Raw genomic sequence first — 15,646 nt, 5'->3', positions numbered from 1 at the left:
CTCAATATAGCAGATGTGCCCACTACCACACATTTGGACTGATTTGTGACCACTGTTTGGGAGGGATGGTTATATTGTGTATCTGGAATGAATTTTAGGTCTCTACGTCCATCCCATGGGGAATGGGAGCAGTAACAAAGGTGTTGCGTTTATATTTTTGTTGAGTGTATATGAAGATAAAACAGAGTGACGTCATAATCTGATGAACATCTGCTCCTCACATCTGTGTTTCAGCTTCTCTTACTGTGTTTGACATGTGAAGCTTTAGGGGCAAAGGTGAGCTTAACGTGTTTCTCAGATTGGTAGATAAGAATTGGCGCATGGAGAACAAGCAGAGGACTGTCTAGCTGTTCAAGAAACCTGTTGAACCTGTCAGCGGCTGTCAGTGTCTGATCCTTGGCTCTGATTGGCGTTTAAACATGACACAGTACCACTGTATTAAATTAAATGACGCACAACTGTACTGTGTATAGTGTCAAGTGAAAGTGAGATGATGAAGATTTGAATTAATGTTAGAAATAAGATGCAGAAAGAAACCTGCAGTTTCTGGCCATTCTTAGATTGCAGTAATTCTTTGCAAGAATTATTTGAATTACAAATACTAAATTTATGAGAATCCATTAAATTATGTTAAAGACTCATAAACACACTGAAATTTAAACCTCATTGAAGCTCAGATATTCAGCTTTGAAACAAACTTAATTTGGACTTCTTCTTCTTCACATGTTTATCTCAGCACAACTAAAACATGGTGCTGACCTTAAAGTCTCCAGTATACAGTGTGAACTCTCCAAAAAAACACACAACTGCTTCAGTCCTGAATCCTGCAGGTCGTAGTTGCTGCTCAGGTCCAGTTCTCTCAGATGGGAGGGGTTGGACTTCAGAGCTGAGTTCAGGTAATCACAGCTGACCTCTGACAATCTGCAATTTGTCATTCTGAATGAAGAAAAAAAGATGTAGATATTTAAGTTTAAGTTTCATTTTTTGATGTCCTCATCAGTGAGGTTATTTTTTTTTAAATCAACAGACTTATTATCATGAATCATCATCAAACCTTCTGTTAACATTAAGATTGAATCAAACTTTAGACACAAACAGGAAGAAGGGCAGACTCCAAACAAACCTGACCACATGACCTCATCTCTCTGAGGTGACCAATAATTGGAGTATGAACTTTATAGAGGTATTCGAATGAGCTTGTTTTTATCTTAAATTTAAGGAACACAGGATTTTTTGACAGTTTGGGATTAATAAAGTTTAACCTGACTCAATATTAATGAAAAGTTAAACAGATAGATAGAGGTTCAACCAGTAATCACAACTGTACAGAGTTTTTGGAATCACTTGTACCAGGTACTGTACATAGCATACATTTTCACTGCTATGCTGATGACACCCAACTCTGTCCATGAAGGCAGATAACACACCCCTATTAGTTAAACTGCATGAATGTCTTAAAGACATAAAGACCTGGATGGCTGCTAACTTTCTGCTTCTTAATTCAGAACAAACTGAGGTTATTGTACTCGGCCCTGAAAATCTTAGAAATATGGTCTCTAAGCAGATTCTTACTCTGGATGGCATTACCTTGGCCTCCAGTAACACTGTGAGGAACCTTGGAGTCATTTTTGACCAGGACATGTCCTTCAACGCACATATTAAACAAATATGTAAGACTGCTTTCTTCCATTTGTGCAACATCTCTAAAATTAGAAATATCCTGTCTCAGAGTGACGCTGAAAAACTAGTTCATGCATTTATTACTTCCAGGCTGGACGACTGTAATTCATTATTATCAGGAAGTCCTAAAAACTCCCTGAAAAGCCTTCAGTTAATCCAAAATGCTTCAGCAAGAGTCCTGACAGGGACTAGAAAGAGAGAGCAGATTTCTCCTGTATTGGCTTCCCTTCATTGGTTTCCTGTTAAATCCAGAACTGAATTGACAATGATGCTTGTCTTTTTCAAAGCACGCATGAGACATACTTTCATTGTATACCGATCATTGTTTTATATCTGCAGTTTAGTGTCACTACAACTTCCAAATCATATGCATCTTAGCACCCAACTAAAATTTGGTGTCTGACCTCAGAGTTTCCAGTTGACAATGTGGACTCTCCAGAAAACCACACAGCAGCTTCACTCCTGAATCCTGCAGGCTGATATTGTCACTCAGGTCCAGATGCTTCAGATGGGAGGGGTTGGACATCAGAGCTGACAGCAGAGTTGCACAGCTGATCTCTGACAACCAGCAGTCCTTCAGTCTGAGTGAAGAGAAAAACACACACACACACACACACACACACACACACACACACACACACACTAGTAAGTCATTGATTAGCTATTAAGATATGTTCTCATCAATGTGATTTTCTCAAACACCATGCAGGTCAGACACTAACCACACCTCAAGCAACTGCAATATATGACTTCCTCTTTGTCAGTGCAGAGCACTAAAATAATAAATATTACAGTTATCTGAATGTGTTTCACTTTGAGTAAATTTGAAAGAATAAATCATGTAAATTAAAATCTAATTAGCGATGTTATTCTTTCAAGTATCTGTAACATTATCATCACATATTTTTCCACACAATAGCATTTACTAAAGCTATCTATACTACAGGCTCAATCCTAATCCGTACCTTAGTCTGAGGTTCAAGATGTGTGTGAGGATGATTTAGAAACCTGATTTTAAAGATTCTCAGTAATTAAATGAATCCTGCTACAGCCTGACAATGAGCCAAAAGAAAAAAACAGAACAGTTGTTTGGTCTTTTGGATTCTGCAGGTCGTAGTTACTTTTGGTAAGGAAAAATTTCCAAAGCAGACACATCCTGAACATATATGAACAGAAATAAGTTTCAAACTTTCCACCAAATATCTGAACTATAGAAAAATAACAACAGCTGCAGTCAATGAACTCACCTCAGAGTCTCCAGTCGACAGTTTGGACTCTCCAGACCAGCACACAGAAGCTTCACTCCTAGACACGGCAGGTCATTGTAACTCATGTCAAGCTCTATCAGATGGAAGGGGTTTGACTTGAGAGCTGAGGCCACAACTTCACAGTGAGTCTCTGAGAGACCACAAGAATTCAGTCTTTAGTTTGAGAAAATATGAAATATGTTAGTATAAAAGCAGAAACTCTCCATTATAAACACAGACTGAATGTATATGAAGGTAAAAGAGGGTAACATCATAATATGCAAACATCTCATCTGTGATGGTGTGTGAACAATTTGACGACTGAGCTCTAAAATTCTGATAAAATACAAAATAGCACTTTATTACAAATGTCCGACTAAAGAAAAAGTAACATATGGGATATAAACTTAGCACAAAAGAAAAGGAAATTTGTGTTGGTAGAATATTCCTTTGCTATAACTGCTTCTTGGCAGTAGATCTTATACCATGAAAATCCTGATTATTTTCCCCTAAATGTGGCCCATTTCTAAGGAAATGAAAGAAAATCCATTTGTGGGTTGAGCAGGAGATTTGAGTATGTCGGTTGCAACCATGAAAAAAAATCTTGCCAAATCTTCTATGTCAGTGCGAACAGCTTATTCTGTTACTGACTCTTCTTTTGAGCTTCTAGTAGCCCAGGTGCTGCTAATCAGGTTCTTGATTGGTGCCTGTGAGCATGAACCCTGCTACGGTGGTCAGTTGATGTCTGCTCCAAGTATACCATATTTAAATGATTTGGTTACGGAGAAACTATTCTGACTGCTGCACCAATCGGGTAACAGCTGTGTGATGGTGTGGGGCAGAATCTTACTCACTGGAAAAATAAGGCTTTGCATTATTGGAGGAAATCTCAATGCAGAGAGATACTGAGATACTGTAACCAGTGGCAATCCCATATCTCCACAGTCTGGGCCTGGACTTATCCTCCAGATGACAACACTTGCACGCACAGAGTGGGGTTTATCAGCGACTACGTTTGGGAGTGGAGAGGAAGACCTGTCCGCAGTCCTAACCTTAACCTCATTGCACACATGTGGAATCAGCTTGGGTGTGCTGTCCATGCCAGTAACCAATACAACCACATTGGCTGACTTGTAACAAATGCTATGCCACAGTAGTATGTGACCAAATTGGTGACCAGGATAAGGTGGAGCCAGGCTGTTGTGGTTGTGTTTGGTTCTTCTGCATGCTAATGAGCTTTAAATTTCCCAGAAATGGGCCAATTGTTTCTTCAAACATTCAATCCAGGAAATGACAGCGGAAAAAGTAAATACGAGAGTAAGTTGTTTGGCATTGGCAGAGAAAATCTAACAAGTGTTTCATGGATGCAAACCACATAGTCAGCTGTGCTGCTGTGACACCAAAAGTGTTCATTTAATTGAAACGAGGAGTGAGTGCATATTTGGAACAGGTGGATGGATCAGGAGATTTATACCTTTTAAATTTAGCTTTATTATCTATGCCTCAAAATTAGCCACCTGGAAACAATGGGTTATAGCTGATTTACTATTTCAAATGATTGGCCTGCCAATGATAACAGTCATAACCTGGCATTGGTGAAATGTTGTGGACTTGGAGCTGATCAGCCTACAGATAGAGTACTGGGGGAATTTACTGCGACCTGTAGCTGCTGGAAGATCAAGACTGAATCTAGTCAGACCTGGCCATGGGCTACAGGCCAACAATGGACAGGTGTTATTGTTCCAACTTTTTTTATCCACTTTTAGCCAGTGCTATTGGCCCTCATTTGTTCTCTTTGTGGATGATGATCAAAGATTCTAAAGGAGAGGGCGTGTAAAAGATCCACATCTCGGGCTTGGAATATGTTTGTTTTCAGCACTGCAACTCTAGCAGTAATTTTTTTTTTTTGGTTTGGTAGAGGCTGGAGATGCAAACTTCTAATTATTTTTCTGAGTAGAATTGAGTACTAAAACCTGGTACTAAAGAGGCCCTGAAATTAAATTATTAAAGACTAAAGTATCAATAAGTTTTGACTTTGCAGAAAATTTACGGAGAAATGCAGTTTTCAATGCTCACTTCATAGTTCATCTGTAGTTGTCTAAGGAGCTTGGATAGAAAAGCATCTGGACTTCCCCTCTGAGAGGTGAAACATGAAACCTGAGACCAACTAAACTATTAATTAGCACTGATCAATAATGCTAATGATCAGATCTGGACTCACCGAGCTTTTCTGCAGTTCCTCACAACCGGAATAAGTCTACATCGTCCCTCCAATGATGTGTTGTATTTCTTTAGGTCCAACTCATCCAGAACCTCCTCTGACATCTGCAATATGTGGGCCAGAGCTGAGCAGTGGATCTCAGAGAGTCTCTCTGATCTGTTCTCTGACTTCAGGAACTTTTGGATCTCCTGATGTACTGAGAGGTCGTTCATCTCCATCAGACAGTGGAAGATGTTGATGCTTCTGTCAGGAGAGAATTCATCACTGTTCATCTTCTTCAGGTTGTTGATGACTCTCTGGATGGTTCCTGGACTGATCTCTGTCTGACCCAGCAGACCTACTAAGAGTCTCTGGTTGGACTCCAGACAGAGGCCATGAAGGAAGCGGACAAACAGGTCCAGGTGGCCATTTTTACTCTGGAGGGATTTTTCCATGGCTTGTTTAAGGAAATCATCCAGAGATGACCCACTGTACTTTTCTCCAAGGAAGGCTTCCAACACCTCTGTCTTCCTGTTGGTGTGACAGTGGAACATGTAGACTGCAGCCAGAAACTCCTGAATGCTCAGATGAACAAAGCAGTAGACTGGTTTCTGGAAGATCACACACTCTCTTTTGAAGATCTCTGTACAAACTCCTGAGTACACCGAGGCCTCTGTCACATCCAGACCACACTGCTCCAGGTCTTCTTGGTAGAACATGATGTTTCCTTTCTCCAGATGTTCAAACGCCAGCCTCCCCAGCTTCAGAAGAACTTCCCTGTCAGCCTCCGTCAGCTCCTGTGGACTCGTCTCAGTCCCTCATGGTACTTGTTCTTCTTCCTCTTTGTCTGAACCAGCAGGAAGTGTGAGTACATGTCAGTCAGGGTCTTGGGCAGCTCTCCTCTCTGCTCTGTAGTCAACATGTGCTCCAGAACTGTAGCAGTGATCCAGCAGAAGACTGGGATACTACACATGATGTGGAGGCTCCTGGATGTCTTCATGTGGGAGATGATTCTGCTGGACAGCTCTTCATCACTGAATCTCCTCCTGAAGTACTCCTCCTTCTGGGCGTCAGTGAAGCCTCGTACTTCTGTTAGCCTGTCAACACATGTAGGAGGGATCTGATTGGCTGCTGCGGGTCGGGAAGTTATCCAGACGAGAGCCGAGGGAAGCAGATTCCCCTGGATGAGGTTTGTCAGCAGCTGGCTGACTGATGACTTCTGTGTGACATCAGACAGCAGCTTCCTGTTGGTGAAATCCAATGAAAGTCTGCTTTCATCCAGGCCGTCAAAGATGAACAAAAGCTGAGAGACAGCCAGCTTCTCTGCTGTGACCTTCTGTAATGTTGGATGGAAAACATGGAGCAGCTCCAGAAGACTGTACTGCTCATCTCTGATCAGGTTCAGCTCCCTGAATGAAAGCAGAACCACCACACTGACATGTTGGTTCTCCAAGCCCTCTGCCCAGTCCAGAGTGAACTTCTGCACTGAGAAGGTTTTTCCAACACCAGCCACGCCGTTGGTCAGAACCACTCTGATGGGTCTCTGTTGGTCAGGTAAGGCTTTAAAGATGTCCTGGCACCTGATTGGAGTGTCATGGAGGGCGTCCATCTTGGAAGCTGTCTCCAGCTGCCTCACCTCATGTTGGGTATGAACCTCTTCACTCTGTCCCTCTGTGATGTAGAGCTCAGTGTAGATCCTGTTGAGGAGGGTTCTACTTCCTGTTTCATCACTTCCTTCAGTCACACGTTCACATCTCCTCCTCAGACTGATCTTATGTTCATCTAAAGCCTCCTGCAGTCCAGCTTTGGTTCTGGATCTTTTACCACACTTGGGACAGGAGGAGTCTCCTGATGAAGCAGACTGGTCCCAGTATGAGGAGATGCACTGTCTGCAGAACCAGTGTCCACAGCTGGTAGAGACTGGATCCTTCAGGACGTCCTGACACAAAGCACAGCAGGACGGCTGCTCCTCCTCACAAACACCACTCCTCTTCCTCTCTCTGTGAACAAATGTTTTCATCATTTGGTGTAAGTGAAAAAGATCTAGATCTGACAAAACATGTAAAATCCTAGATAGACACTGTGAAGGGTTAGTGTGCAGCTACTTTCCTGTTTTAACTCAAGACTTGAATTAAATTTATGCTTCCTTTAGACCTTTTAAAGACATGCTCTACTTTAAGCTACTGGCATCCAAAAGTATCAAATTCATATTTTAATGAGCCCCCTTGTCTCTTTTTTTAACATGAAGGATTAAAACAACAGATTTAGTTCAGAATTCATAACATTTCGATATGACTCGAAACACATCTCTCCCTCACAAACAAAATCACTTTGAAACCCATCCATCCATCGATCCCTCCATCTAGTTTCTTCTTCTTCTGCTTACCTGGGGCTGGGTCGCAGGGGCAGCAGCCTAAGCCGAGAAGCCTCTCATCCCCTTCCCACATAGCAAAATTGGTATGGCCCGGATCTGGCCCACACAATGTGCTTACATATGGCCCACATACGTAAGAATGACGGCCCTTTGATGGCCCAGATCAGGGCCACCAAAGGGCCTTCATTCTTACGTATGTGGGTCATGTCTAAGTTGTGCACAGCCAAGGGCCAGTTGCAGACACACTGCTGGCCCTGTTTCAGTTTCAGCTCTGGCCCAGATGTCAGCCTAATGTGTACCTTAATCAAGCCATGTAATAACAACATGTACCGGAACATAATAGTGCAAAAGTAACATGATGAAACTATTCAGACAGTGAATGGACTGATTCTTATATAGCGCTTCTCTACTCTCCCGGATTACTCAAAGTGCTCTATACAACATGCCACATTCACCCAATCAGACACTTTTTCTAAATTGAGTGCTTTCTAACTACATTCATACACATTCAACTATGATACAATCCACTGTGACCATCAGAATCCCAAGTTCAACCTGAATCAATCAGAGCCGATACATCCGCTGAAACCACTGCAGCAGGCACAGCCAAGCACAGGAAATGCTTCAGGGAAACGAAAGAGAGACGCTCCAAAGCCACAGTCAGCAAAGACGAACGAAACCGTCAAAGATCAAAAACAGGCTGGGAATCCTGGTTTTGATGCGGTGGCTCAGAGCTGGGATGACGGACCCTACATGTTCATCCTCAAAGTCGAAGACAAGAGCCAGCAGTCTGGTCCCAAAAATCAATGGAATCTGAAGCTCCAGATCAGTATGAAGGGTCCACATGGCTTTATATCAGCGTGCGAATGGCCTCTGATGATGTTCTACATGGTGATGTGCATCGTGTACGTGCTGCTCGCCGTGCTCTGGTTGGTTCTGTCCACGTGTTACTGGAGGGACCTGCTCCGGATTCAGTTCTGGATCGGAGGCGTCATCTTCCTGGGCATGTTGGAGAAAGCCGTTTACTATGCCGAGTTCCAGAGCCTCAGATATGAAGGCGTGTCAGTCACCGGGGCGGTGGTGTTTGCTGAGGTTCTCTCTGCAGTGAAGAGAACTCTGGCCAGAGTGCTGGTGATCATCGCCAGTCTGGGATACGGCATCGTCAAGCCGAGACTCGGCGCTCTGCTGCACAGAGTCGTTGGCGTTGGTATGCTCTACCTGATCTTCTCCATCATCGAGGGAATCTTAGGAGTCAACGCTGATCGAGGGGACACCAGCAGTACAGTTTTGTGTGACATAGTGCTGGTCTTCACTGATTCCTGTGTTGTCTGGTGGATCTTTGTGAGCCTGACTCGGGCGATGAAGCTGCTGCGCCTCAGGAGGAACGTGGTGAAGCTCTCGCTCTACAGACACTTCACCAACACGCTCATCTTTGCTGTCATAGCGTCGGTCATCTTCATCATCTGGACCACGAAGACCTTCAGGATGTCCAAATGTCAGTCTGACTGGAGGGAGCTGTGGATAGATGACGCTTTCTGGCGTTTCTTGTTCTCCATCATCCTATTGGTCATTATGTTTCTATGGCAACCGTCAGCCAATAACCAGAGGTACGCCTTCAGTCCTCTGGTGGATGAAGAGAGCGATGAAGAGGAGAAGGAGCCCATGATGAACGAGGCTTTTGTGGGGATGAAGATGAGGGGCATGAAGAATGAGGCCAACGGCTCAGCCAAAGCTAACAAAGTGGATGAGGACCTGAAGTGGGTTGAGGAGAACATCCCGTCATCTATGGCAGATGTCGCCCTGCCGCCCCTGCTGGACTCTGACGAGGAAACGATGACGACGAAGTTTGAGATGTCCAGTATGGAGTGAAGCACAAAAGAGAGAGCAGCTCACTAACTGCAAATACACCAAACGCACAGTTTGCTAGCTGCAACCACACCGCTCACTAGCTGCAAACACACTAATGGCACTCTGGCCCAGAGCTCACCTTTCCCTGGGCTTAAATACTTTTAATTACTGATGTGAGTCAGCTGTGTAAAAGGGAAAGGTGGCACCTCAGGCAGAAGAGGTGGTGGGACACGCCCACACAGGCACCTTCAGGAGGAGGCCCTGCTAGGGCCGTAACAGACATGCAGACTGGAGGAGCCAGGGATGGAAACGCTAACCTTCCGATCAGTAGGTGACCTGCTCTACCTCCTGAGCTACAGCCACTGAGTGGTAAACATGAGTAAACCCTCACTAGGTTTGGATAAAGTGTACACTCACAAACCTGTTAAACCTGCATTTGAAACCTTAGTTATCATAGCAGTATAGTATTGCAACATGGCATTTGGGTCTTCTGACTAAAATAGGAAAATAGGAACATAAATAGTGCCATCATTGTCAGACCTGGCCCACATTCGGTTGACAGACACCCTGCCATGATATCAGTCAGTCAGAAGTTCCAGCTTGATGACGAATCCGGGCCAGACCTGTTTTCTATGAGCCTGGGCCACATAACCCAAACCACAATCGGGCCAGATGTGGAATGCCATCACATAAACAGTGCCATCTTGCCAGGCATGGTCCATATCTGGATGACATACCACTTACCATGCCAGAAGTCAGCCAGCAGTGCCAGCTTGACACCAGATCCAGGCCAGACCTGTCTGCTATGTGGGTTTGATAGATGAGTCTATCAAATCTGATCCATAATCCTCTATTCCCCAGACTCTGCTCCCTCCACTGAAATATTCCTTCTACTGCCCGACAATGTTCTCAGTCGAAACTAGCAGTTCTCCACCCGCACTATACACAGTGCGAGTGGAGCACTGCTTTTCCCTCCTGAGTCACCTGAGAGTTTGTCAGAATCTCTTCGAGGTAGTCAAAAGGTTATTTCTATGGCCTCTTCAAACTTCTCCTACACCCAACTTTTTGCTTCAGCCACTGCCCGAGCTGCATTCCGATTGGCCTGTCAGCACCTTTCAGCTGCTTCTGATATCCCATAGGCTAACCAAGCCCGATAGGACTCCTTCTGGTGGCTCCCTTCACCTCTGGTGTCCACCATTTGGTTCGGGGGTTTCTATCATGACAGGTACCAACCACCCTGGTGCCATGTGCACTTATGGACACCCTTATGTTCGGACATGGTGTCCGTTATGGACAAACTGTGGTCCACAGAAGTCCAATAACAAAACTCTGCTCAGGTTCAGATCTGGCAGGCCATTCCTCGTAATCACGCCTCTCCAGGTCTCACTATCATTGCCCAGATGAGCGGTGAAGTCTCCCCGTATGAATCCCCAGATTAAGCACCCTCAAGCACCCTGCCTAGGTACTCCAAGAAGGCTGGGTACTCTGAACTGTCATTTAGCGCATAAGCACAGGTGACAGTCAGCACCCATTCCCTAACCCAGGGGTCGGCAACCTGTGGCTCCGGAGCCGCATGCGGCTCTTTAGTCCTTATAGTGCGGCTCCGCGTGGTTTGGGAAAATAAATTAAAGTATTTAGCTGAAGTGTATTTTATTTATGTTAGTTCTTTTTTAACTTGTAGTTCTAAATTGGAAGATTATTGTGATATTGAAATATAAAAATAAATAATTATATTTTATTATTTTTTCATTGCTCAAAATAAGCGTCACACTCGCGGAAGCCGATATACCCGCTGAAACGCTGTGAATTTACCGAGACTTTCAACCCCAGGTAGGCCAGTTATGGACCTTCGGATCCACATTATGTCAGCAGCTCCACCGTGAACTATGTTAAAAACAAACACTGCTCATGCCTCACAGATGACAGCTTACAGTCCTGCGTAAAGATGAAAGTGACTTTGCTGTGCGCAGAGGTTCGGGACCATGAATCTTATTGTAAACATATCACGGCAGACCCGACGATGTTTCCATGAGCACGCTTTTCAGCATCTCTTTATCGACCGCTTTTCACACACGGTTGCTGTACGCATACAGCCGGCTGTAGCTTTGCAGCTCACAGCCCGACACACACCAACACAACAGCAGAGCGAGCACAGACGTAAAGGCGGCGAGGCATGATTGCGGGTGCCGCTCAGGTGCGTCCACCTCCCCTGCAGCAGCGCTGCAGACCACGCCCCGCCACACACAATAACCAGGTAAATACATATTTAGGCAGAATTTTGCAAATATCTATTTTTCATTTTTTAGCAGCATGGTGCTTTTTTTTTTCCAGTTAATTTTTTTAAAGTCAGGTGGAGGCTCCAAAAGCCCAAAGGAGATATGAGGGTGGTGGCTCACAATAGTTTTTGTTTGCTGGGTCATTTAAGTTCAGCTGGGCGTCTTTCCTTTGGTTATATTTCTTTAAGAGTTCAAAATATGTTAATTACATAAATAAAATGTAATTTTCTCTGTAGCACTTCATGGATTTCATAAGCAACACACCTTAGTTGTTCACACAAAGCATAAAGTTAAAAAACAATATATACAGTGTTATCTTCATTTTAGATGTCAAAAAGTATTTGCGGCTCCCAGAGTTTTCTTTTGTATGGAAACTGGGTCCAAATGGCTCTTTGGGTGTAAAAGGTTGCCGACCCCTGACCTAACCCAAAGTTGCAGAGATCAAACCCTCTCGTCCACCAGGAGAAACCGCAACATGCAGGCAGCAAGCTGAGGGGATACTAGGACACGCATCCCAGCCCGCTGCCTCTCACCAAGGGCACAACTTCAGACTGAGACAGAGTCCAGCCCCTCACCAGGAGTTTGACTCCAGAGCCCAAGCCATGCATTGAGGTGAGCCCCACTATATCTAGTCAATATATCTCAACCTCATGCACTAACTCATGCTCCTTCCCCATCAGAGAGGTGACATTCCATGACCCAAGTCACTAGTTTTGGTAGCCACAGTTCCACAGTCTCACAGTGAGACACACTATTGATCATGTGGGTCTTTCATATGATGTTTGTGATAATAACATTATTTTCTTCTTTTCATCTTCTTTTTTCTTTTTAAAAAAACAACAACCACAAATTAAGAATCAGGCAGGATAATCTCCCACGTTAATTCTTCTCTCTCTCAACTAGAAATCATTTGCAGCAAATATCTGAAACACAGAAATACACTCCATATTTCCAGCTTATCATACTCTCTCCAGAATCCATCTTAAGAAAGTTACACTACAGTTTAAAGCAGAAACAGGATCTACTTAATTTACACTGTTGTATATATAATATGGCATCTCTGGGATAAAGAGATTAAAAATAAGTCAGTGGCAGTTCTCTTACTTTGTGTCCAAGGCTCTGGGTTCATTACTGAAGGCCAGTGGATCTGCTTTGGACTGCTTACTGTTACATTGTGAAGAGTCGGCGCCGTCCTTCTCATTTTCCACACAATTATTCATCTTCTACACTTTAGTATGAGAGGTGACTGTGAGCTCAGGGCCTTTGTTTGACCCCAAACTCTGAGCTGAGGGGAAACATCGAGTTTTCAGTTCCAGAAAAGCTGATCAGAGGTAGTTCAGGCCAGTGGTCACCCTGAAATAATGAAAAAAGCAGTGATCAGTGCAATACCATGAAAAAAAGCATCTGTCAGTTTAACTTTTGTGTGTGTGTCCACTACATAAATGAAACATAAATGAATGGGCGGGGTCTCAGGAGGACGCGAAAGTGAGGGTTTTTCTTAAATCACAGGAAGGGAGAAAAGAACCATTTAGATGTTAGAGAGACTGATTTTTTTAATATGAGACACATTCAAACACTAAACTCTGAGACATTTGTCCTACATTTCAAAATGTTGCTCCAAATAATTGAATGACTATATTTCAATATGTGAACAAATAATGACAGAACACAGTGTCATTCAAAGCTATTGCACTCATCTTCATTCAAATATTCACGACATCTCCAGCGTAGGAACACCCATGGTCAATGGTAACTTTATTGTCCCCAGTGGGAAATTGATTTGCAGTATGTCAACTATCGTGTAATGCTCAGAGGACGGTCTGAACATAATACAACAGAGGTTGTCTTCCACAGCACCTGCCTGTTATAAAAGTCCACAAGCTGGACCTTAGACCTCCCTGAAATCTGACCAGCCACTTTAACCAGGTTACTAAGTCTAGTCTTATTGGTCAAAGACAAATTACCATACCAAGTAGTAGAGGAGGGAGACAACAACCTTGTGGTGAACCAGTAGAGAAATTTAAAAAGTCTAAAATCAAACTAACGCGATTAAAATCAAGTTTAAATTGATTAAGAAATTTATCGGCTAAGAGGTGTGGCTGGATAGTATTAAAAGCTGAAGAACAATCGATAAATAAGAGCCGAGCATGAGCTTTGGCCCCATCCAGATGGTGGTATAAGAAATTTAATACTTTTATTAGTCATAATTGTTTCAAAAAGATTTTCCACCCTTTCTTTCATAAGGCAAAGCTTTATGTAAACGGTGACATTGATCTGTGGGAATTCCCTCGGCAGATAAAACGGCCTCAAAGACACAGAGAGGAGCTCAATGTCAGGCAGACACACTTGTCTACGAACGGTCACGTTTTTACACCATTTCTGATTAATATATAAACACACTCCTCCTCCGTGAGATTTCTGGGTAACTCCGGGGTCCCGATCCAAACGTATGGGAAACCCGAAGCCATTTAATTCCAGAGAATTAGGGTCAGAATCCCTGAGCAAAGTCTCTGTGAATACTATTAGACATGTATCCCTGTGGACACGTAAATGCATGACATTCAAATGCAGTTCATCCAGTTTACTCCTCAGAGACTGCACATTAGCCAGGATTATTGATGGCAAAAGGAAAACGACTGTATCGTATTCGCTTTCTCAATCGCTGTGTAGACCTCCCTTCTTACACCACTTCCTTATTTTGACTTTATTAAAATCTAAAGTGCTCCTGTGATTACTGGATAATCCAGGGCTGTTAAACACTGAAGGGTGAAAAGAATCCAGAGACGGGCGATTCCACTGAAGATCCAGAAGAAACTCCCGCGAGTATGTAATGTTTGTGAGTGACAAAGACTTCAAACAACTGTCAGGATTGCCAATAAAAAAAAAACATTCCACAGAGCACAAGCCGATGCTTAAGGATTTCCTCGGGCTCAAAATCAGACAACAACGTAACTAAAAAAAAACCTGACAACTGGCAGACACAGACAACCTGCTGGAGCAGTGCCCCCTTTCAATCTATGACCAATCACGAAATGACAAATAATTCAAAGCTTCATAAAAATTAGTTTGATTATTTTTTATTTATCAAATAACAGTGATTTCTATAATAACGTACGGCAAACTCTTCTAAACCAAATGGATCAACTGAGCTCCTCCACACACATTATCTGAGGAACAGGTCATAGAGACCCATGAAGAGCAATTACAATATAAAACTATAACTATAACACCAGTGCTGCAAATAAGCTGAGAGCAACGAGACAGGAAGTAAAAGTAATGCTGCCAAAGATCATTCATCTTGTGAATGCACGATCATCACAGCAGTACTTTGCACAGTGAAGGATCAAAAAATGATTTGATCCTCTGCTGAATTTGTACGTTTGCTCACTAAGAAACGAACAGGTCAGACGTTTATGGGAGTTTTATTTTAATGGGCGAGAGACGAAAATGCACAAAAGATTTAAACTGATTTGCATTTCTCTGATTGAAATAAATATTTTGTCCACCAACAAAACATGACCTACTACTTCCCAGAATTTTGGCTTCTGCAGATTGACAGATTACAACTGGCCAATAAATCAATTACAGATACTCCTGATCTCCACTCTCACTGTACATAAAGCAGACCTGTCCACAGATTCAATTTCTTTCCTCTCCAACACCAAGGACAAGACCAAAAAGCCATCAAAGGAGGTCAGGGACAAGGCTGTAGACCTGCACAAGGCTGGGATGGGCTACAAAATCATCAGTAAGACCCTCGGTGAGAAGGGGACAACTGTTGGTGCCATTATTCTGAAATGGAAAAAAATATAGTGACCATCAATGGACCTCGGTCCGGAGCTCCGTGCAAGTCGTTGTGTGGTGGAGGAACCACACTACGTTGTAACAGATGGGAGGGAGTTTTTCTGGATGTTTGGTCGATATCATGTCTCTCTCCGTTGAAATGAAACTTCCACACAAATTAGAAACTGTTCATTTCTTTGTAAGTACAAAATCAGCTGCAGATCTAATAATTATTTCT

The 15,646-nt window shown here is 43.3% G+C and overlaps 2 protein-coding genes across 2 annotated transcripts in view; one reads left to right on the top strand and one right to left on the bottom strand.

Moving 5' to 3' along the window:
* The window catches only part of LOC102295261 (NACHT, LRR and PYD domains-containing protein 12), a 114,698-nt gene that overhangs the window by 4,556 nt on the left and 94,496 nt on the right, over positions 1 to 15,646 (bottom strand). Inside the window, 5 exon segments of the mRNA XM_005950016.2 lie at positions 760 to 936; positions 2,085 to 2,261; positions 2,928 to 3,101; positions 5,149 to 5,945; positions 5,948 to 7,127. Of these exon segments, the coding sequence (XP_005950078.2) occupies positions 760 to 936; positions 2,085 to 2,261; positions 2,928 to 3,101; positions 5,149 to 5,945; positions 5,948 to 7,127 (2,505 nt within the window).
* On the top strand, positions 8,006 to 9,566 carry LOC102296580 (transmembrane protein 87A-like; the record flags this gene model as incomplete). Its single annotated transcript, XM_042214938.1, has 1 exon — positions 8,006 to 9,566. A coding segment is annotated over one exon (1,365 nt), but the record flags the coding sequence as incomplete, so codon positions are not given.

The sequence above is a fragment of the Haplochromis burtoni genome, unplaced genomic scaffold (assembly GCF_018398535.1).
Source record: "Haplochromis burtoni strain Fernald_Lab_line unplaced genomic scaffold, NCSU_Asbu1 Contig_631, whole genome shotgun sequence".
Lineage (NCBI taxonomy): Eukaryota > Metazoa > Chordata > Actinopteri > Cichliformes > Cichlidae > Haplochromis > Haplochromis burtoni.
The sequence above is the reverse complement of the archived record's forward strand: the minus strand, read 5'-3'. Positions and strand labels throughout refer to the sequence as shown.